The sequence below is a fragment of the Aedes aegypti genome, chromosome 1, assembly GCF_002204515.2.
Source record: "Aedes aegypti strain LVP_AGWG chromosome 1, AaegL5.0 Primary Assembly, whole genome shotgun sequence".
In the NCBI taxonomy this organism is placed as follows: Eukaryota; Metazoa; Arthropoda; class Insecta; order Diptera; family Culicidae; genus Aedes; species Aedes aegypti.
The window spans coordinates 275372710-275397105 of record NC_035107.1 but is presented as its reverse complement, the minus strand read 5'-3'; the positions used below and the strand labels follow the sequence as shown (position 1 = coordinate 275397105).

Below are 24396 nucleotides of genomic sequence, written 5' to 3'. Positions count from 1 at the left end.
TTGAGATATTGGCCGTTGAAAATGCATAACCAAACAAATATATAAACAATTCTCAATGTGGTGAGATGACCGAGAGATATCAGATGAGGCTTTCACTCGCTGGACAAGGATCCAATTCCCACTCAAACTTTTACATTCGTTATTTATTTCTCAAGCCGGTCCTATCGATTGAGCGACCTGTGTAGAACTTTCAGACGACATTTATGGAAATCCTGGAAAAATCATATAATTTTAGAAACAAATCCTGAAATGGTATGCAATAAATAGATTCTAGTTATCCGTACCTGTTCGAGTAATCTATGTAATCTATAAAACGAATGCTCTAGTTTGAACAGGTAACCAGAAATCAAGCGAAGTTCTGGAAATAATGTTGGAACAATTCTCGGAAGTTTCCTGAATCAATTTCTGTTAGATTTGGAAAGGACTGCTGGGTGTTCCTGTAAAGATGTTTCAAATAAGGCTTGTGTAAAACAAAAGAACAATTATATGAAGAGCTATTTCTATATTTGCCATGGATACATTAATTGAGAAGCTTTGGACGAAACTCATACAAAGATTCCCGGACAAACTCAAGTGAAGAGAGAAGGCTCCTGTTTAATGTTTCAAGAACTTTGTGAACTTTCCAGTTTAATTTCAAGTTAGTCAATATCATATCGTTTAAAAACCAAAAATGACTTAAAATTTCCAAATAATATTTAAATTAATTCAATCCAAGTCTTTAATTATTGATTTCATTATCAATTATCATTAATAATTGAATTTTGTGATCAATATTCGAAAAAGAAATAACGGGTGCCGGTCGTTATGCCAAATGTCTTTAGGTCGAATGTCGTTACTATAATGTTTGATTTACTATAATGTCAAATGGCTACATATTCATCAGTGTTTTTCCTTCTTTTAATCAAAGGCTGTTTTTTCTTGTTATATTTCGCAGCGGATATTGTGAGCTTCTAAGAAATGTAACTCATCCTGATCTAACAAATATAAACCCATGTTCGGCGGGTTCTAGGTAATGCAAATTATCCTGACCTATCCCTGTTAGGTTTCAATTTATGGTTAGATCTACCGGTGAGTTTCGGCATAATAAAGCTGTTGGCCTAACGACCCTTTCGGCCTAACGGTATTCGGCTTAATAGCTCTCGGCCCTACGACATTCAGCCTAAGGACTTTAGGCCTAACGGGATAGAACTAAAAAAAAGCAAAATCCATGAAGAACATCTTGAACGAGAATAATATGGATTATAAGATAAACTTTTGTCAACAATGGGGACCTAAAATTTTGGATAAAAACTTGTTTTTTTACTTGTAATATAAAAAAAAACAAGATTTTATCACAAATTTTAGGACTCCATTATTGACAAAAGTTTATCTTATAATCCATGTCAGTCTCTTTCAAAAAGTTCGTATTTTTGCTGCTATTTTGGCAAATTTTCCGCAAAAGTAACGGCAACATTATATTTAAACTTAGTTTAAAATATGGGTCTAAATTTGAACCTTGACACTTTTGATCAGGGTTTCCCATCCAGTGGACCACGGACCCCTAGGGAGCGTTGCGCCTTTCCAGGGGATCCGCGAAGCCATTGTAAATAAGTGTTGTGTTTTTATCTATAAATAGATGTGAGGAGCCTCTAATCTTGATGGCTTTACTAGAGTTCTTTATTACCGCGTTGCAAATTTTTGATACTTCACATATTAATAAATTATATCTTATTTTGGGTATTTTAAACTACGGAATTCCTGTATGTCATGTACTTCTTTCTAACCGACTTTGTGTGAATATTATTCCAATGGGAGCTTAAAAATGAAGCTCAAATCATTCTTCTTCTTTCTGGCGTTACGTCCCAACTGGGACAAAGCCTGCTTCTCAGCTTAGTGTTCTTATGAGCACTTCCACAGTTATTAACTGAGCGCTTTCTATGCCAATTGACCATTTTTGCATGTGTATATCGTGTGGCAGGTACGAAGATACTCTATGCCCTGGGAAGTCGAGAAAATTTCCAACCCGAAAAGATCCTCGACCGGTGGGATTCGAACCCACGACCCTCATCTTGGTCTTGCTGAATAGCTGCGCGTTTACCGCTACGGCTATCTGGGCCCCTAGCTCAGATCATTCTTCGAGGTAAATATGCAAAACTCCTGGCATATATTTTTAATTTTTCTTGCAACATCGGCCAAAAATATTCGTCACCAACATCATGGTCTGAACTGATTCACTCACCATTGGCGAAATCTTCTTACATATATCACCAGGATTTTTGAAATTTTTGAAATGATATTGAGCATCAGTAGAATTCGGCGACATTTCTGACAGTTTCTAAGAGTTTCTGGTCAAAATTCTAATTATCGATTGTTGGCTCAAAAGAAGAAGAGCTTCTTACCCAAAATATAAACAGAAGCTTCAGGATCTGGTTCTTAGTGGATACATTTTATGTTTTTAATAAAAAACAATCCTAGCGAAGCATTCTTGAGGAATAATTGACGAAATATTCAAATCTTTTCGAAAATTCGACAAAAAAGATGATTCCTGGAGAAAAAATCTACAAAATACTTCTAGTAATACCATTGATGAGTGGCTGGCCGGATTTTTATAGAAATCTTCCCAAATATTAGATTTTTTTATAATGACAAAATACATTTTGGAGGCACAATTTTTAGACTAAATGGTAGGTAGGAATTTTGTACGAATGACTGTCAATGAGAGTTTTATTCTGTCCAAAACTGTACTTGATTGACTCCTGGCTAAACTTTTACTAGAGTTTACAGAAGATCATAGCAGAATGCTTACATTAACTACAGTCGTGGAAATGTTCGCATCACAAAGCACCCTACGAGTGTAAACCTACGCAAAAGAAATATGACAGATCCGCGAACAGGCATGGTGAGAGTAAGTTCTTACCCGCCTTCTTGGGAGACTGAACCAAAAGGAATAGCAAAAAGTTCGCGAACATTTACTCGCGAGTAACCGAACAAGGTTTTGACAGACAACTCATGAAAACCAGGAATCTTGGAGTGGGAAAAGCTTTTTTCACAAAAGCGCACTGAACTTTGAACAACTTTGAACACGTTGACGAGTCACTTTAGCTTTGTTTACTCGCGAGCACGACAGATGCGAGTAAATCAGCACTATGATGCTCGCGAGCATTTTGTTTTGTTTTTGTTCCAGATCAGCAGACTTGTTCGCCATTTTCCATCACTGATAATTTGTGGTAGTTTACAGATGCAATTTTTAGGTTTGCCCGCCAAGTTTTTCACAAATCTTGTGAACAGGATCTAATTGATCTTTACTATACTAGTACTTGACGAGACTATTCGCGGAAATCTCGCAAGATATAGCTGCTTCAGTTATTTAATTTAATTCTTAATTTGAGCTCTACTAAATTTTTCTTCGTGTTCTAACTTGGGCAAAACGTTCGTTTTCATGCCTTGATTTCAAGATCATCTATTTTTTATTTTTAGTGGTCTGCAAAATATTTGTCTGCAAAATGTTTGTCTTCATTGAGAACCACTGCTATTGACCATGTTTGACGTCCACTAAGTCAACAAATGCGCCACAAGGACTTCAATTTTGTATTTCGTTTTTTGCACCAAGGTTGTTTCTATCTGACATTTATGAATCCGACACGGTAAACAAAATTCACCTAGAATTTGAGTTTAAACCAAGGCTTTGACGAAATCTCTAAAACTGAAAATGTGTTTTTGGGCCTAAACCAACGCAAAACATTTGATAATTGAGTAAACTTGTTTTTCTGACCTAAACTGAAGCGTTTACTAATAACATTGGGACAGGGCTTTAGCACCCTATTATTGTATGATTTTCAGTTAAACACATTCAAAGCATAATGACAGAACTCATGAGAAGGCATTGGAATGATTTTCTTCATCTAAAACCAAGGTGAGGCTCCTTGATAGAATGTTGAAATGATCTCTATGAATGTTTCATGAATTTGAAAACACTTCTTACATTAATTATAGGTATGTATAAAAGACATTTTACGTTTTTTTTTTAATTAATGGCAAGTTTTCTAATATTAAGCACCTAAAACATTAGGAGAAAAGCACAAATTTTCGACCCATCCATTCGATTCCAGCTTACTTTGTATGAAAATCTGAAAATTGCTACAGATTTCTTGTATGCCGAAAATTAGTGCTTTTCCCCTAGCGCACTTCTCACAGAAACCATGAACAACCAAAAAATACTGCTTTTACAAGTTTACTGTGTATTTCATCACAAGCCATGGTATGAAAATGGACCGAAAGAAGTCCTAACCCTTTCGAGAAATGTACAATTGAATATCATGTCACGTGCATTCCAAAAAAAAATATTTGAACTTTCCAAATTCTTTTTCAAATGGTTCCAAAGCTTGAAAATTATAGAAAAATGTGGTTTATAGTCGATTGTCATTGAAGAGTATATAAAATTATTTCAAGATTCCTTTAAACCACAATCAAAACTCTTTCTGAATGTATCTCGAATGATTTAGAGACAAAATTTCGCAAGACAAAACGTCGAATTCGAAAACGTCGCAAGAGACAGAATTTTGAAAGGACATTTCCAGGATTTTCCAGGACCGAGTTGGAATTGTTGTCCAAATATCTTTTTTCACATTGTGGTCGATCAAATATGCTCTAAATGACGTTTGACACATAGTGAATTCTTTTTTTTTTCAGAAGATAATGATTTTTTCGAGTAATTCTCGTTTTCTTCCTATTCTCTTCTTTTGACGTTTTGTGTTTTCGACGCTTTGTCCCTTCGACGTTTTGTCCGTTCGACGTTTTGGCATTCGATGTTTTTTTCTTTCGACGTTTTGTTTTTTGACGTTTTGTTTTTCGACGTTTTATCACTTAACCATCTTTAATGACAGATTAAAGCTATGCGGAACCGTTTTCAACAAACTCACAAATTTGAAATTCAAATTAATATTCAAAACAAGTTTCCTTAAGAGATATTTGTTCAATTTTGTTAAAACTTCTGGCAATTTTTCAGTTTAGGGAAAAAATTTCAAAAGACAAAACGTCGAATGCCAAACCGTCGAAACCCAAACGTTGAAAGCAGTGAATTTTCAAAATTGTTTGCCAGACATCTATTTTTCACATCGGGATGGATTACATATGGTATGAATAACGTTTGGCATATAATTAATAATTCATTCATTCTTCCAAGATATTTCGTTTCCTTCATTTTTTTTCTTTTCAACGTTTTATCCTTTCGACTTCTTGGCATTCAACTTTTTGTCTTTCGACGTTATGTCATCCAACCTAATTTTTCGAAGGGTGTTGTTGAATTGAAGGCTGGAAAAATTAGAGTGAGGTTACTGAAAAGAAAAATCAGAACAATTCAATGGAGCTATAAGGAAATGCTTCTAAAAAATTTATAAAAGAACACATGGTTGGGTGACAAAACGTCGAGAGACAAAATGTTGAATCCCAAAACGTCGAATGACAAAACGTCGAAAGGGCAAAACGTTGAGAGGCAAAACTTCGAAAGGTCGAAACTTCAGAGAGAAAAAAAATGAAGGAAATGAAATTTCTTTGAAGAATAAATGATTCATCATGTGCCAAACGTAAGTCATAGCACATTTATCGATTCCGCTGTGAAAACAACAAGTCAGCTATACAATGATGAAAAAATTCACCACTTTCGACGTTTTGGCATTCCACATTTTGTCCCTAAGCCGTTTTCAACAAATTTGAAAATCAAATTAATTTTCAAAACAAGTATCCTTGAGAGATTTTTGTTCAATTTGCTAAAAAAAACTTCTGGTAATTTTTAAAGGTTTTATTAAATTGAATGCTGGAAAAATCATAGTGAGGTTACTGAAAACACATATCAGAATAATTTAAAGAAGAGCTTGATAATACTTCTGAAAAATTTATAGAGGAACACCTAATCAAATTCGTGCGAAAATTGATGATTGCATGTTTTGGTTGGGTGACAAAACGTCGAAAGACAAAACGTCAAATGTCAAAATGACGAATGCCAAAACGTCGAAAGGACAAAACGTTCAAAAGTGGAAATTGGCCGGGAACGAAAATTTCGTGGAAGAAAGATTCTTTTCCAAAAGAATAGAATAATCGACGTTTTGCCCTTTCGACGTTTTGTCCTTTCGACGTTCTGGCATTCGATGTTTCATCCCTATATCGTTTCGAGGTTGGGTGACAAAATGTCGAAAGACAGAACGTTGAATGCTAAAACGTCAAATGTCAAACACGTTGAAAGGACAAAGACAAAAATCACTTGGAATAATGATTCTTTTCCGAAAGAATAAATAATTCACTATGTGCCAAACGCACATTTCATCGACCATGATGTCAAAAAATAAATCTGGAAAGCAATTTCAAACCGTTGTTAAAATTTTGCTGCTTTCGACTGGGACCAACGTTTTGGCAATCGACGTTCTGTCTTTCGACATTCTGTCTTTCAACGCACTGTCTTTCGACATTTTGTCCTTAAACCGAATGTTTTTGGAGGAATTCGTACAATAACATGTACTACATCTTTAAAAATGACCCATGATTATAGAAGCACTTTGAGAAGAGTTTTATGTCAACAAAATCTTCCAAGAACACCTAAATTGTATGTTGAAGAAATGTTTTTCGAATCCATACAACGGATTTCGGAACTGTGTCATAGAACTGCAAACTCATAGTTGCACCAACGACTCTCGATTACTTTTTAAGTCTTATTAAAAATTCGTCTGTGACCAATCCTTCCTATGTCCTTCCTTAAAAATTGTGACCACTAACCTAGAGTTGCTACGAGTACCCTGGCTCCATCCCGTACTAATGTTGGTGCTTAAAAAGTCGATACATTGTAAATAATACAACAATGAATTTCGGTTCTGTAAAGTGTTAAACGCGATTGAGCCTCAAATAAACGAACTAGTTAAAAAAAATGTTCGTCGGTGTAATGTTGCATAAGTTCCAAAAATATTCAAATCTTTAATTATATTTTTTAATTATTTCTGGGTAACAAAGTTATTGAAAGTTTGGTTTTGGGGTCAATTTTGTATGATGAATCTTAAAATTTAAGAATCGTAATACTTTTAAACCATAACAATATACGTGGCTACCCTTAACTGGTTAACTAGTAGCCGTATCAAAATCAGTATTTTTAGTGATGAACCCAAAGCTTTATCTCTTAACTTCAAAAGTCTTATTACAGCTAGTTAAAGCCAAAGCAGGTAAAATAACAACGAAACGGTATGGTGTTTTTAACTTAAAATGTACATTGCAAGAATATCAGATTTATATTTACGAATGTTCTGCGAATTCAGGAGCACTTAGAAAGTGGGTCGGAAATAAAAATTATGTATGAATGAATAGTTTTAGAAGGAGACTAGGCATATAACTTAGAATGATTATTGAACAACTCATCTCAGGAGGTTTAAATTAAGGAAAGGTTGCAAAAAATCATTTGAGGCAATCTCCTATTGAAAAACAAACTACTGGAGGACTATTGGAAAAATATCTGGTATACACCTTGGTAGAATCACTGGAATAATTCCGGACTATTTATCTTGGAGGACGGCTTGGAATAATTATTTGAATCACAACATTTAGCATCATATGAACGAACCACATGAAATAAAAGTTTGTTCCCTGTTCCGACCTTCTATCAATTATGTTTTCTTACAAATTTCTGATAATTTTATTTTAAAAGTAATACTAAACCTGTTGCTTAGTATTGCTAACCTGTGCAGGTTTCAAAATAGCACAACCAAAGTAAGTTGAGTAGTAGTTCTTCACCTTAACTTGTCGAAAATTTCTCGATATATGAACTCTACAGAAACGGTTCTTATAGCTTTTTTTGTCAACTTCTGTTCTATGCGGTCTAGCGGCGAAACTTGCGCAGGTCTAGTGTCTATATAACAGTTAGGGATGGTACACAAATTATGTCACGCTAAATTTCAACTCTTTTGACCCCCCCCCCCCTTTATCACGTTTTTTGTATGAGTCCTCCGAAATTTTTGTAAGACTTGTCACGCATGGCTTGACCCCCTCCCCACCCTCGGAGCGTGACGTAATTTGTGCATGATCCCTTATATCATTTCGAAGACCGTTAGAAGCCATCGATAGGGAAATCTTTCTTAATACTTAAGCCAAGTCCCCCAATGTATCCTCTGTATTGCAATTCAAAGCTGGGTAGACTTCGATGATCATAAATTTCTGGAACAGTATAGGTAGGCATAACAAAACTACGGTCTTACAAATTGAGTAACTGAATTGCGTTGCTAAATTTTTTATCCATCTAGGAAATTGGCCTAAGCCAAGAGAGCCAATACGCAACCACTCGTCACATCCAGCTGATCAAACACAGCCAAAGCCACAGTATATAAACAAGCAGCTTCTCAATTGCCTCTCTCATGATCTCGCAGCTAAGATGCGATCCCCATCGAACCGATGCTCGAAGTACCAGCCTCATACCTAGCAATGACTTTTTCCCCATCTTTGTGAAAAGGGCTTCTTCTTAGCAACAGCCCCCGAACCACGCGCGGAGGTCCTCATCGAAGGTCAAAAGGTTGGCCGAAAACTTCAAACCATTCAGCGCCCAAACACCGGACCGAATTTAGCATATTTTAGTGGACGAAGCGAAGCTCATGGCGTGAACAAAAGAAAAAAAATGCGCATTTACAATAGACAAATAAGCCCTCTCGTGAACACGCGTACGCATACCGATGCGTTGATTGTTTCCAAGTGAGTGGCCGAACTTTGGAGACATTTTGGCGAGATGGGACTGCCGAACGGATGACTTTGGGCATATCCACTTGATAACATCGTTTTTTTTTTTGTAGGTTAGTTTTTCTTCCACAGGGGTACAGCATGTGACACGAAAGAAAGCGTAAAAATCTAGTGATATGACAATTCACGTCATTTATACAAAACTGCATTTCTTGTCGTCACATCCTGTACCACAAATGAGGCGTTCAACTGTATTCGCTAAACCAAGAGAGAGGAGCGGAATTCAGGAATCGGAAGCAGTCGGATTTAGAATGGGAAATTAGGGTCAGCGTCGGTGCTGCTACTACAGGAGGATCTACTAATGGAATTACCGTTATAACTGTTGCCGTTGATGCTGAACTGATGAACGCTGTAGCTGTTGTTGCCGTTGGCTCCATAGCAACCGTAGTAGTTCTTAAGCTTCACTTATGCCAACGGGTACTGGTGTCACAAGCTGGTGGTTCCGGCCGATGCATGGTGGTAACCGAGACTCTGGTGGTAGTAGGAGTCCTGTCCTAGGGCGGCCGCCGCAGCATGCGAGTTCTGTAGAGGGCTAAGGCCGTTGTAGCCGGCGTATTGACTCATATCGTACATCTTGATGTCGGCCTTGGACTCCGTCGGTAGTAATCGGGTGATGGAGAACGGATGACTAGAGGGCGTATAGCCGGGCGGTTCCTGCTTGAGGTGCATCGAGTGGTAATCGCTGAGTAGCGAGGGATGGCATCGGTTTACCATGGCAGACAATTCCTCTTGCTGAAGCTGCTGGTGATGGGGTCCATGCTGGGAATGCGACTGCTGCGCTAGACAAAGATCCGCGGTAGCGTGCAACATGGCTAGCGCATCGGTGTCCTTGCCGTGAGAGGAATTCAGCATTCCGTGGGTATCGACAGTTACTTTGTGGTCTCGGTGATGATGGTGGTGGTCATCATGGGGGTCTTTTTTATCCGGACTCGTTGCATCCATACTGTGAGCTGGACTCTTGTGCATCGAACGAATGATCTCCTTCTTCTCGTCTTTGAATCGCTTCTGCCGCCGAAGGTAGCACCCGTTTTCAAACATGTTACCAGATTCAGGGTGTAACGTCCAGAAGGAACCTTTACCGGGTTTGTCTGGAGTTCGGGGCACTTTGACAAAGCAGTCATTAAAGCTAAGCGAGTGTCGGATGGAATTTTGCCACCGTTGTTGATTCTGTCGGTAGAAGGGAAACAGATCCATGATGAACTGATAGATCTCCGCAAGAGTTAACATTTTGTGCGGGTTATTATGGATGGCCATATAAATGAGGGAAATGTACGAGTATGGCGGTTTAGCGTGAGTATAACTCCTTCGGTAAGCTGCCGCAGGTTTTTCTGTTCTCACTCGCTGAAGGGCTGCTGAATTTGGAGATACAGGATCACCAAGCACTTCTCGGCTACCAGCTACACTGGAGTAACCGGACATAGCAGCCATAGAACTCATGCCGTTGCCTCCCATGCAGGGACCCATGTTGGTGATTGGCGATCCCATCGAACCGTATCCGATCGGAGCCGATGAAAGGCATTGACTGGACATGGTGTTCATAGCGGCACCCATCCCGCTCATTCCAGGGTTTCCTAGTACTCCGGCGCCAAATGATCCACCCTGTGGTGAAACCGAGGTCATCCCGCCGACCGTCATACCCATACTGTTCATACTGTACGTCGACGGCATGGGGCTCATATTTCCGCCGGCCATACTGGTGTTGTTGATCGATGTTTCCGGATAGAGTTTTTGCATTTTCACTTCACTGTAGTCTTCACCGTGTTATCACTTGGGTATTTTGTCTAAGCCTTGCATAAACAAATTAATCAAAATTGCTTCCTTCAATACACTTTCTGTGATCAACGAGAGCCGTAGTAGCATGACTACAGATCAATCATCTCCCGGTCACAATCGCTCATTCGGAGCGATTCACATTCCTTGAATGCAATCACCGAAATTGTTTATCACTCCAATACTACACCGGTTATCAAAGTCTAGCTACTCTTTGTTTATTTGTTCACGCACTCGGTTATGTCTAGTCGCTATCGTGCCGAGGTATTCCTTCGATTTTCAAGCTGCACAACTGCATCAACCTTTGTAATTAAGAAATCAATCATAAACAAAAACAATTCCGATACATGGTCACATTCCCCGTTCCCGGTCTCTTGTTCACGATCTGAAACACGCGTTTCTTCTTTCTTTGATATATCAGTAGAATGTGGGGTAGCCTGGAGATTATCTTAAACACTACTTGTCAGCTACTCTCTTCCACACACCCTACAATCACGAAGATTCAAACATCGATTGCTTATCGCAACCGAGCACAAAGTCCAGCATCCACCGTCGGGTAGTCGTCGTTATCTACACTTTGAGATGAACGGTTTCTGTGTGGTAGCAAAAGCTGAACTGCTTCGAAACTGGCTGTTCTTGGGATCATTAGAGTTCTTCGTCACCGATCACAGGACCGTTGTCAAATAATGTAATAATCGACAACCACTGACAGTCTTTGGTCACTCTTTAAGATCAAGATTAAAGCGTTTTAAGAAAGGTCATGGGCCTTTCCATTGACATGGTTCGATATTGATTCGCTGTGTCTCAAAAACACCACTTTCAGTTTACTGATAAGAAGAGCAAATAAGGTAAATGATGTGTTTAGTACAGGACCAAGAACTATTCGCAGAAGTGTAGTCCAACCCAAATGTTCTATCTACAATTTCTGACTAATCAGTCTTGTTGCTTAGACTTCCATTCCAAAAACAGATCAGTTACCCTACTTGCTTTTCAGGCTACGCGAGATGCTAAAACAGCATCCGGCGTCGATGCCCCAAACTGAAGGATTCCCCGTTGTCCTACCAGGCCACTACCACCAACAAACTCCACTGCGTACGTATTCGGTGCGTGCGTGGCGATTCAGCCTCTCATCAATTCTGAAGCTCGTGCTCTTCTCAAACGATGCGTGTCCACCGAGCTGTGTAAATGTTTTGAAAACTGTCCGAAATTTTCACGATAATACACTCATCAGCATAAGCACAGCACTCGATCCGGATTCTGTACCGGAACCGGAAGTCTTCCTCACGAAAGTCCGCGGAGCCAACGTCACTCCGGAGTCACACTTTCCACACACGCGAATAACTCCTCAAAACACTCGATAATCCCGCTGGAAAACCCCGTCGCTTTGCGAGGAAAATCCCTAATCGGCACACTCGAATTCCCGCTGGAAAAACCTTCAGCTCGCGCGCGCGAGTGCTTTATTATTATATTATGTTGATATATTATAATGTTGTACAAACTTTGTCTGCCTGCCTCTCCTGAATAACAAGATGTGACTGTTTGCAGAGGGGAATAACTACTATTTGGCTTTCAAACAATATTCGACTGAAGTGCCTGGCTAAACTTTAAACACACATCCTCCTCTTGCGTGACGGAACACAGGCCGTTGCGAACGTATTGGTACCAACATTAACGACACATTATCCAATCTCATACTCTCCCAGAATCGACTCGGCGGCGAGACAGAACCAACGTGTTCATTGTGTCCCGTTCGCACCGACTCATCGACCAATCGCAACTGATACCTACAGGAGAATCGGCCACCAACAAAGAAACCTTCATTTCACCACCGACAAAGAAGAAATTCACCTCACGTTCACCGATCGCACCACTACCATGAAACCCCGTAGCTACGGGTCGATACACATTCACAAATTCGGTCGAGTCATCGAAAGGGGCGGAGCCATCTCCGTTTTCCCAGCTGCTCTGTTGCATCTCCTTCGTCCGTTGCTGCAGCGTTCGATACTCGCTCACAGAATATCCAGGATCCTTCGGAAAGATAAGGACCACAACCGTCGCACGAACGCATGCGCCGCTACATCCGCACTCTTCTCTCCCACTGTTGAAATCGATTTTCTCAAGGGACATGGACGATTCCTAGAATTCCCACAGCAACCATCCATTGCGTCCCTGCCGCAGATCGATGTGTGCGGTGAGCGTTTTCGATGAAATTGGACATTCCATATCCACCGGGACCAATCCTTCCTACCCGCAATCCCCATCCGCGAAGATAAAACAGTCAAACCGACTCGATTCGCTCCACGCCGTTTGTCCAAAGTCCTTCATCGATCTGGATCGACTGTGGTGGGTCCGGCTCTTTCTCATCCGTCCGACCGCAAGAATCGATGTCGTCATGCTGCCACCCTTGCCATGTCACCTTCCGTTGCTCTAATTGACATTTTATCGGCGAACTACCCCGAAAAAAAACATTCCTCGCCACGCAAGGTCTGTCGGTTTGGTTGGTTGGTCGGTCGGGGTTGACACGACTGACACTTCTTGGGTGACGAACCCGGTGTAACTACACCGGGTCCGGATTTCGACCGTGTCATACACACAATTGCTGTGAGGTGCTATCGACGGCTGTGTCTTGTACTTCCGTTTTTTTGGGACAGCTGCAACGATTACGGATCATCAGACGGCGAATAGAGGTGGACTTCAGGCGGATGAGTTAACTTCAGAATCACTGATAAAGTACTGGCGTACTGTGGCAACCAGCAGGATTATTCAATTAAGTGTGATTTAAGACCTGTGATAAGGTGACTGGCCCTGAAGTGGCTTGATTGAGGAAGAAGCTAGTTGGCGCAATAATCGACGATTGGCTAAGAACTACTTAGAGGTTCTGGTGTGTTGAAAAGAAGGATTTGTGATTGAAAACGGTTAGCCTAGGTTTGATGGATGATTCACGGACGACTGAAGCTCTGCTGTAACCTGAAACTTCCGGTTTTCGTGCGAATGATTATCGCCAGAAAAACCACGTGGATACTGTGTACGATAAGCGAGATATCCCGCATGTGGTGTAAGAAATACTAATTTTTAAAGGAATAGTTTCCACCAGACAGTCAAACGCTAAACTGCTTTTAGTGCAAAACATGACCAAACCTGGAAAATCGCACAGACAAGATTTAGATGCAAAGTAATGCGTTAAAGCTTTTTTGGTGTTTGATTTAGAAATCAACAGTGATTTTCATTTACACAGTCATAATATTTGGTGTATTGTTTTGAAGAATTACGGTCACTGACAGAGAAGGTGCCAAATGTTTATGTTAGGCTCAATTGCATATTCTGTTTTAAAGAGGCAAAGTTAAACTTTTAAAATACCAATAAGTACTGGATTGCAGCATATAAACCAACTTTATCACGTGCTCTTAAAGTACAAACTTCAATAATACATCATTTTAAAGTGTGAACGTAAAGCATAGACTCATAGCATCAATATTAGTCCAAAGAAATATCAACAGCTGAGATATCGGTTAATATTGCCAAATCTCGGTAAAAGGAAGGCCCCTTAGATGGATTGGCCTGAGGACCATTTTTCATTAAATCTTCTGCTATTAGGCTGTTTGGTGTAATGGATGTTTGGCATAACAGTTATTAAGTACAAAAAGTCATAAACCAGATTTTTCTCAAAATCTGTCATTTGTTTCTACGCATTTCTACGCGGGACGTCAAAACTTGTATCTCGGAAAACGCAAGATCCCGAAATTTATCAAATCCTGGATTTTTTATCCTGGGATGGACACTCTAGTATGGTAAAATGAGTGGTTTACATAGATAATGCTATCGTTTTGAGTCAAGAACAACTACTGAAAATTGCCCATGAGTTTTTGCATGCAATCCATTTGGAAAATTCTAGTTCCTAAACTGTTGATTTTAAACGAAAAAAATCTAAGTAGAAATTGTAGTGAACCGTTTGGACTACAATATACAGTGAAAAATATCATATACCCGACCAAAATGGACAATGGAACACAAAAATGGAGCTCAATTTTATAAAAATTTGTCAAATATAACAAATTTTGTTTATTTTTTGTCAGAGGCACTTTGGGTTGATGGAGGAAATTACAACATAGTTAAACATAATCAGTTATAATAACAAAGGTTGTTTCAATTTTTAACATCATTATAACGCAATTTATTATAAAAAATGAAGGAAATTGCTTGTAACAAATTTGGTTATAATCCAGTTATGAGAAAAAACAGGATGAGTAACATTTTTGTTAGATAATGAAATACAAATTAAAACATTTTTTTTTTCAATTTGGTTTAGCGTAAATTTTGTTATTTTAACTACTAACCATTCAAAATCATAACACATTTTGTTAGAAATAACACTCTAACTGAGTAACAAAATCTGTTACAACTCTGTTGTAATCCACTGGTCAGGTTTATGTATCATCATCGAAAATTCATAGAAAATTAAATCTTAAATAACGCAAAAACCCCATTTTGATTTTTTTTTATTTTTTTTTTCACAGAACTTATTCTATTAAACAGATGTTTGGGACAAAGTTTCATGACGGAAATGGAGTGATATTTGTTTGTCACAAAATGGCTTGAGAACGGGTCAACGGATTTAAATTCGATTCGTTCGACAAGAGGAAGAGGAATATATATCACTTTGTATGGGAGTCTTCATAGCATTAAAAAAGACCTACTGAATGGCAATATAAAGTGGTACCAGCAAATTTAGTCTTCTCATTAAGTATGCTGTTGAAACACGTCATGTAATTCTCCATACAAAATGCCACATCAGTCTTCTCTGATTCTATGACATTTCCCGGAATGCCGTTTCCCGGAAATCATTTCCCAGAAAGACCCATTTCCCGGAAACCCATTACCCGGAATGCCCCTTCGCGGAATGCACCAAAAATAAACTTTTGCGGATTTTTTTTACGGAGTGAATGCCAGACCTTAACGGTTTAATAGAGCCCTAATATTCGTAGCGATTATCGCGCAACTGTTCAGCAAGACCTCAGTTAAGTATCGCAGGTTTCAATTCCGCCTATCAAAGAATTTTTCGGATCGGAAAATTCTACCTTCGAGGGCACTCTATGCTTTGTTAATTGACGAAAAATATTCTCAGTAAATCAATGTGAGAATGCCAATATGAACATTGAGCCGAGAAGTAGGCTTTGTTCTAGTTGAAACGTCTGCCAGAAAGAAAAAGAAGAAGGTAATAACCAACTACAGTGATACCTCCGTGAGTCGATGTTCTATGACTCGATATCGACTCATGGAACCATACTAGAAACAAAATTTCATGGTTACTATGATGGTCCCTTGAAACAGCTTCCCAAAGGATTGCTGTTCCATGACTCGATATTTCTATGAGTCGATGGTCCCTTCAATATCGACTCATGGAAGTTTCACTGTAAAACACTATCACTGCATAAAATTCAAACTAGTGTCTTATTCCAAAGGTGCGGAAGGAGTTGAGGGAAGCGTCACAAGCATTACAAAATTGACATGCTCCAATATGTCAAAATTGTGCGTGACATAGGGGGATTGGGGGCATAATGAACATACGGGATGAAATGGACACCCCTTCTATCTTTGAGAATATGCATACTTCATCAAAACTTCATACATTGCATGAAATCTGTAATGCATTCGGAATGTTTGACGGTATTAAAGTTTATGTTTTGCTTCAATTGTCCTTTGATTTTTGACTTTAAGTTTTCCTCAGTTTCAAATTGTCATATAAGCTAGGCGGTTGGAGAAACTAATTTTTTAGCAAAGTAACAAACCTAGAGAGGTTCTTTTTAGCTATTATGATTAAGAGAGAGCTCCTCTACATATCGGAACGATTGACAGTCATTAAATATATTGGAATCACTTAATTTCATGCAACTGTTCATTTTTCCCTGATACCTTTTTACCAGCCTTGTTTTCGACCCAATTTTCTATCTCCTTTTTCTGACATTTGATGTAATTTTTATTACCATGAATGAATGTAGCACGTCGTACTAACATAAAACTTGAAAAATAACCGGGGGTAAATTAAAAACATTGCCGTTATATGGTCTTGAAAATAACATTTGCTTAACGTGTCCATTATGCCCCTAATTCCCCTAATTTGTATAAAATCCAAGGTTGCGAAAAGTCATGGAATTCACGCTACAGTAGCCAAGCAGAGCAAATCGCAGTCATCGAAGCCACTGAAATTCATCCCTATCGCTGCTGTAGGCAAAATGCCTAGAATGTAATAAAACACCCGTTACTAAAGGGCAACGCGAAACTACTGTATAAAAATGTTGTATTTTCCAGTGAATTTACCGCATTTACAGCCTTCGATGACACTAATGATTTAGTGCACTCTCTAGGCTACTTGACGAGATTCAAGTTTAATCTAATAACTCAACAGAATAACCTTAGGCAAATATTCAAAATAAGGGTGATTCTCTATGAAAATGTCAGTGCTTTGATTGGAATTCATGTTGTTGGATTTGTTTAACAGTTTTAACATTATTATTTGTTCTAATAGCATTACTCTAAAGAACAGCCTATGTATGAAATAAGAGCAATTATACAATGAAAATAAAGAAAGTGAGAACAATAATGACAATATCAGAATAACACGAAATGGACCGGGCAAAAAGTTTCTCACAGACTGCACATAGATGGTATAGAGGTTTAAAATGTTTTAAGATCATTAAAGTAAGTCTACAGTTAAAAACCTTTCAAAAGGATATGAGATCTAGAAAATTGGTGATATATTCATAGACTAAATTAAGCTTGCAATCAGATTGATTGAAAAAAAATCTCACCCGTTAAAAATTTCGATCAAATAAAACATATAGCCCAACCCTTAACCTCGCGCACTAACTGAAAATATGGTGAATAAAATCATTAATATATTGCGTTTCTTTTGAAAATTTTCCATTCTGAGGTAGCCGCCAAGTTCTACCGCAGTTGTCAAAGTTCTACCGCAGGCTTGAGAATCATTGTACCATTAAACGAAACAATTCAATCAAAGTATGCTAGTAGTGTACAAAGCTTTGAAAAACATCCGAAAACATTTGACGATCGATGATGCTTTGTGAAATTCAGTAATGTGAACGTAGAACGGAATGTTATCTTTAAAATTAATGTTCTACTAAATTAGTCGCATAAACTGCTAAACTGCTTTTAAAATCAGAATAACAAATATAAGGACAAACGTTAAAATCACGTTGCCTGTTGCTAAATTATTAAATTTTCAAATACAGGTCGGACTCGATTATCCGGAGACTCGATTATCTGGGATTCGATTATCCGGAAGTTTAGATTTTAGATTATCCGGAATTTGTTTTTTGATGTTCTTGTTTTTCAATTTTTATGCATAAATCTGAGATAGTTTGGTATTGCAGTATACAATATGAATGGTTTTGCAGTTTATAACGTATTCAAGAAAAGGGGGGTTTGAAAAAGTGTTTTTTTGTGTACGCTGATCAAAATTTACTGTTCCTAGAAAAAATTTCTGGCTGCGCCACCGCATTATGTAAATAAAATAACGAAAAAAGATAATATTTAAGTTCTTTTGTCAGACATTTCAATTTTTTTATTAGTGATTCAATTATCCGGAGTGAAAAAAAAAAATCGGTGCTCCGGATAATCGAGTCCGACCTGTAGTTTAATTCAACACAATAAAATTAGGATGCAATTAGGCATTGAAACACCAATGAAGTATTACCACCGTACTCAAAAAGTTGCAAGTTTTTGCAAAAACTTATCAATGTTCTGAAATACGCTTAATATCATCTACCAAATGTCAAAGTTAGCCGGATGTTTATTCTAATATATTTGACATATCTAAATTTGAAATAACCTTCTTTTTCATGGAAATAGAATAGACATAAGTATTATTAATTTTATCAATATACTACAAAATTTTTGCACATTGTGTAATCAAATACTTTTTGTTGGTCAGGTGTTAAGGTATCTAGAAATGTTCATATTATTGTGTGTTCTTTTGTTTTCCTCAGCAACAGCCCAATTGGAACTTTGCTGTGGCCTACTATATTTTTTTTTTACGCCCTGTTATGACCGTGACGAGACATCTCTCTGACATAAGTCACAATTCTCAGAATGTGTTGCAAAGTAGCGGCTATTGGTTCCCTGTGTAAGTGCAGCTGTTCTTGTAATAACGAAATAGCATCTGCGGATGGCAAATCATGCTCATGTCCATGCTTATAATAATTTATGTAAGTAAACGACATTGAACCTATTATATTTATATATGAAAGAGATGGTTATTTTGAATTCAGATTATATCAAAATATACATTCGGCAATCTTTGACAGATGAAATTTAGCTTATTTCGGAACATTGATAAGTTTTTTGCAAAAACTTGCAACTTTTTGAGTAAAGTTTTATTAAAAATTATGATATTTTTACAATATGTTTTTCAACAATTTCAATATTTGAATGAAAATAAGATTTTTATTCAAACAGTACATGCATGTTATCAAGTTTAAGTGACGCATAGTGTTCAAAATGAAACATTTTACGATTTGGTCGTAAAAAGTATAAAAAACGTAAAATTTTTGTGATTTAAACATTTTAAAAAATAACTTTGTTGTTTTACGTTCTAGAACTTTGGTGTCTTCGACAACTTATCATATTCTTACACTTTCTAAAACACTGCCGAAGACGCGAAAGCTCTAGGAGGCGAAATAAAAAAAGTTTGCATCGCAGCGCCACCTATGTGGCGAATTTTCCAACTAACTTTTATCATCCAATTATAGAACAAATAAATTCAAGATATGTCTACTTTGACACCAACGCGAAAAATGCACTTCTAAAGCGCTAATGGTCTTGTCTCGCTACATTCTGTTCCTGGAATAGAGGTAATAAACTATAGAGGAAGAATGTCGCTGGCGTCGCTGCAGGAACATCTTTTGCTGGCGGAGATAGGCGGGGCTATAAATGTCAACGCGAAAAAGTATGCAGTTTGACACTTATGTACCCGACATGTTTCTGAGCGAGAACAAAGGGAACAGCAGCGACATTCGTCCTCTATAGTTTTCTATCTCTATTGTTCCTGGCCCTGTGCAAAACGTCAAGTGGCATGTGGTGCTGGGTCATTAAGCCGAAGTACGTTAGGCCGAATGAGTTAAAACGAAGAAAAATAGCCTATAATGAAAGATGGAAAAATTTCTGGTTCTAATTGAGTTTCGAAAGTTTCTGCCTAATGACCCATTCGGCCTAACAAACTTCAACATAACATACTTTGGCTCAATGGCCGTACATGGCACGGCACTGTTTTGATTTTGTGTAGGATTTCGAGGTTTACTGGTCTTGTTGTTTATTGACTATATGTTAAGGTGAAAGAGGGAGGAAGATGTTTGTGCAGTGCTCAAGATGGTAATCAGGTATCAGAAGGCCGGCTTGTGCAATCGCCATATTTGAGCTTTTCTTCTTTTTCTTTTTCTGGCGTTACGTCCCCACTGGGACAGAGCCTGTTCCTCAGCTTAGTGTTCTTATGAGCACTTCCACAGTTATTAGCTGAGAGCTTAACTATGCCAATGACCATTTTTGCATGTGTATATCGTGTGGCAGGTACGAAGATACTCTATGCCCTGGGAAGTCGAGAAAATTTCCAACCCGAAAAGATCCTCGACCGGTGGGATTCGAACCCACGACCCTCAGCTTGGTCATGCTGAATAGCTGCGCGTTTACCGCTACGGCTATCTGAGCTTATTTCAGCCCAATGGGAGAGGAAAGGGAAGGGATAGATGGGAGGAAATAGGAGTGGGGTCCCTTGAAGAGGGAAAATCGCATAAGCGAATTAAGAGCAAGTAGCTCCATACCACAATAGGTTCGAACAGCGCCCTAAAAAGGGCACTGCAAAACGCATGAGCGTAAAGAGAGCCTATAGCTAATTACCACAGCGGGTTAAGAATACCAGAAGGTCCTGAACATTCAGTTTCACTTAAAAAGTGTTTACCAAGCAATTACGCGAAAAATTGACATTTACATATCAGGTGATAAAAAGTTCCATAATCGGAATCACAACTATCACACACAAATGTATCAACACACTGAATATTTGCCATGTGATAGTTGAGTCGGCAGTGGCCAGTCAAGGTTGTAACCAAGCGACTGCAATTCTGCTTTGACAGATTTGTTAAATACTTAGCCACCCTTATGGATGGCTTAGTAATGTACAGACGTCCACTCGTCTCGCGAAGGGAGTTGTGAGGGCAATTGTGTCCCAATTCACCGGAAGTGGAAACATCCAAATCACTAGGATTTCCAATGGACGGAGAAAATCCATGGAATTTGGTCACAACCAATTCCCAGTTTGTGGAGTATAACAAATGCAAAGTCTGCGAATTTACATTCTTATGTTCATATAGAGATGTAGCGATGATCAGATAATGATTCATCATCTGATACATGCCAATTTGTCAACTCGTGACTCATCCTATTCGAGCAGAGCATTATGTCTAACACTTCTTCTCTAGCAGATACCATGAAGGTTGAGGATTTCCTACAATAAGTAATCCAAGATTTGAACTACTTAAGCATTCCATCAGACTGGAGCTTCTCAAATGGATATCATTGCCCACAATCAGCAGAAGGCCTTTTCATAGGCAGTGAACGACAAGTCGTTTTTTAAAAAGACGTCGACACGTTAATGCTTCCAGTGGGCGATTTGCCCTTTGAAGAAAGCACCACACTAGACAACGGACTAGCATGCAACGCCCAGTGGCACAGTCGAAATACTTTCCTGACGAAAAGTTTTCCGGACTGAAGCGGGAATCGAACCCACACTCTTTGACACGATGCGGCTAAATGCTTGGTAACACTAATCGCACGGCCACGAAGCCCCGTTTGAAATCATCCATTGGTGATGGTTCATCATGTGGTAAATTCACCACAAAACGAAAGACGTATTTCCTATTGAGGTCACATACAGAAATATCAATTGTGATAGCACATACATCTCTGGTTGTTAGCTGAAATTAGAAATGAGTATGGCAACGTCAGCGCTATTTACGAGCACGCATGCACGAGGCATGGCACGCGAATTTGCCATTTCATGTTTCTGAAAGTAGCAAAAACTGGGTCCACTAGGTTTCCTAGATAAAAGTTTACAAAAGTAAGGTTTTTGAACTAGCGCCACTTGAGCTGTACCATTTGCAGGAGTCTACAAAGATTGATCGTTGCTGACATTTTATGCTGGAGATTGATCTAACTAAGCTATCCTAGCCGTAGCCACTACCCAAACTAGGCAAGATTAAGCTTTTCGCAATCTCAGAACGAAAAAGATCAGCTTGTTCGCTGCTAACCAAATCGGTTTCTCTTAAAAGTCGCTAAAGGCGTAAAGCACAGAATACACTATGTAAAACGCATAATGCGAAACCATAGAGGTGAAAATTTAAACTTAATTACATTAAATATTAATACATTTACATCCCACCCTTATTTAGCCTCAGGCTTGAGACTGAAGAAGGGCAGCCGATTATCTCGGAGAAACACAAGGTCACCTGCACCATTGCTCCGGGTAGCACAGGAAGGGCATAATACTGTAGAGGGCGCCCTGGAACTCCACAGACTCCGTTTGTGGCTAGGTTTTATTTAGATCCCCCTAACCATTCATTCTTAAGCACGGTAAGCTTAAAGCCGTATGAATTAGGGGTCACCTGTGAGGTGGACTTTTACCACCGGAACAGGCAGTCCGTAGTGTTAATTCTTAGCCAGTTGAAACAACCGCTACCGACACTACTCGGCTATCTAGGCTGATCGGAAAAAGGAAGCTAACATTGATTATTAACTCCTGACGTGCCCAAACAGCCCCTAAAAAGAGGGAGGAAGATGTTTGTGCAGTGCTCAAGATGGTAAATTATCATAGTTGTTGGTTGCCCGAGTACATCAGAAAAAAGTAATTCAATCTTACCTCCAAGAGTATTTATCTGAAGGGACCTTCGACCCATTGAAATATTGAGCCGCGGAACAGTAATCCTTTGTAAAACAGATTTATCATCATAAACTAAAAACTCATTCTTCAAACCATTATAAAGAAAGTTGCTAAAGAGAACAATTTAATCGACAGATGCAGGATCATATATCCATCAATTTGATTGCTATTATTTAACTTCATGTCGGATTGTCCACTTAACTTCTGCAGAAATACAAAAAAAATGAAAGTGTTATATTTTTGTCAGTTACATCATTTAACAAAGGTTTAGTAAAAAGTTTCGTATTATTATTCATTATAAGCATTTTATACTTGGAGCAACAATAGTTCTGATGGTTCTTGTGCTATTGTAGTATTATTAAATATCTTATTCTTATAATTTGCCACAATATTTTTCTTATAATTTGCCACAATAATCTTCAATGTCTCACCAAATAGATAAACATTCGACAGAACTATAAATTTATCATTAGAATTTATTGGGAAATGGAGGTAAACAAACATCGGATATTAAAAATGCTCTCCAATTAAATAAGAGAAAAAATCGAATTTAGTACCGTAAAACGGGGTAACTTTGATAATGCGAGACTCTCAACATACTAAACGAAATAACAAAGTTCCTGTTAATCTGTTAAGCAAAACGAATGCAAAAGTAAAGAGTTTTAGTATGACACTTCATGTTAAAGCTATTTCCGTTGGAATGAAGTACATTTGAGGATTTATATGCATATATGGAAAATTTATAGGATTTTAGAAATTTTGAAATGCTCTCAAACAATCTGTTCTACGTACTCGCGTATCCTGCTATGGAAATCATTTGACAAGATCTGCATAAACAAATCAAAACATATTTTCCCAAATTGAAAAATAAACATAAAATTGAAGCATTTTTTATATTATTTTAAATGATGAAAAATCCCTGAAAGCCAATTGCGGCAAGGAAATAGAATAGTATAAACTAATTGCGAAAATGCTCAAAAACTTGCTAGGGTCGATGCACTTATAGCCTTATAGAGTCGCAAAAGTGGCTTTTGTAGATCGGTATATATGCGCACATGTTTTCAAACGTATGAGTTTTCAATAAAACGATCAAAACCAGTATAATTTATACTTTAAAATATGGTTAAAACTCACGATTCAAATTTTTATTATACAAATGTAGTGAATTTTATGATCTAAACCATTTTTGAATGCGCCTTCTACTTTATTGGTTTTCTGGGAGTAGAAGGATGGCATAGCAGCAAATTTGGCCATAAATGGATAAATCACTAGAGTGGCAGAGTGTCAAGGATTGGTGAAATATTATTTAAGGTTTCAAATCTTTAGCATCAGTAGAATAGTAAAGGATAACAAACATAAAACTTGTTCATAAAAATGAGGATTTATCTTATTTGAAAAATAATTTAAAACTTTAACGAACAGCTTTTTGCCAGATGTTTTTTTAAATATGTTTAGTTTTTCAATCAAAAGCATTATTTAGAACAAATATTTTTATAACATCGTCAAATAGTAGTTGAACGATGCACAGAAAACCGATTACGATTTCATTAATGCACCATCAACAAAGTGTCCACTTTATAAAAAGAACAGTCCTTATAGTGTAACTATTGTAACAAAAGTAACGGTACTAAGACAAACTATATTTCATTAAACAAAATAACGTAAAACTAGTACTATTATAGAGGAACCCAAATAGCCGTAGCGGTAAACGCGCAGCTATTCAGCAAGACCAAGCTGAGGGTCGTGGGTTCGAATCCCACCGGTCGAGGATCTTTTCGGGTTGGAAATTTTCTCGACTTCCCAGGGCATAGAGTATCTTCGTACCTGCCACACGATATACGCATGCAAAAATAGTCATTGGCATAGTAAGCTCTCAGTAAATAACTGTGGAAGTGCTCATAAGAACACTAAGCTAAGCAGGCTAAGCAGGCTCTGTCCCAGTG

At 38.1% G+C, this 24396-nt stretch overlaps 1 protein-coding gene across 2 annotated transcripts; it reads right to left on the bottom strand.

Moving 5' to 3' along the window:
- Positions 1-7962: 7962 nt before the first annotated feature.
- LOC5577394 (protein fork head) lies at positions 7963-14353 on the bottom strand. Of its 2 annotated transcripts, none has more exons than XM_021837867.1 (2): positions 11572-14353; positions 7963-10811 (listed from the first exon to the last, which is right to left on the bottom strand). In XM_021837867.1, exon 2 carries the CDS (start codon positions 10471-10473, stop codon positions 9166-9168), a length of 1308 nt encoding a protein of 435 aa, XP_021693559.1. In that variant the 5' UTR covers positions 10474-10811; positions 11572-14353; the 3' UTR covers positions 7963-9165. The 2 variants fall into 2 exon arrangements, with proteins under 2 accessions (XP_021693559.1, XP_001656474.1); XM_001656424.2 differs by having other exon boundaries at positions 12009-14353.
- Between the last annotated feature and the right edge of the window lie 10043 nt (positions 14354-24396).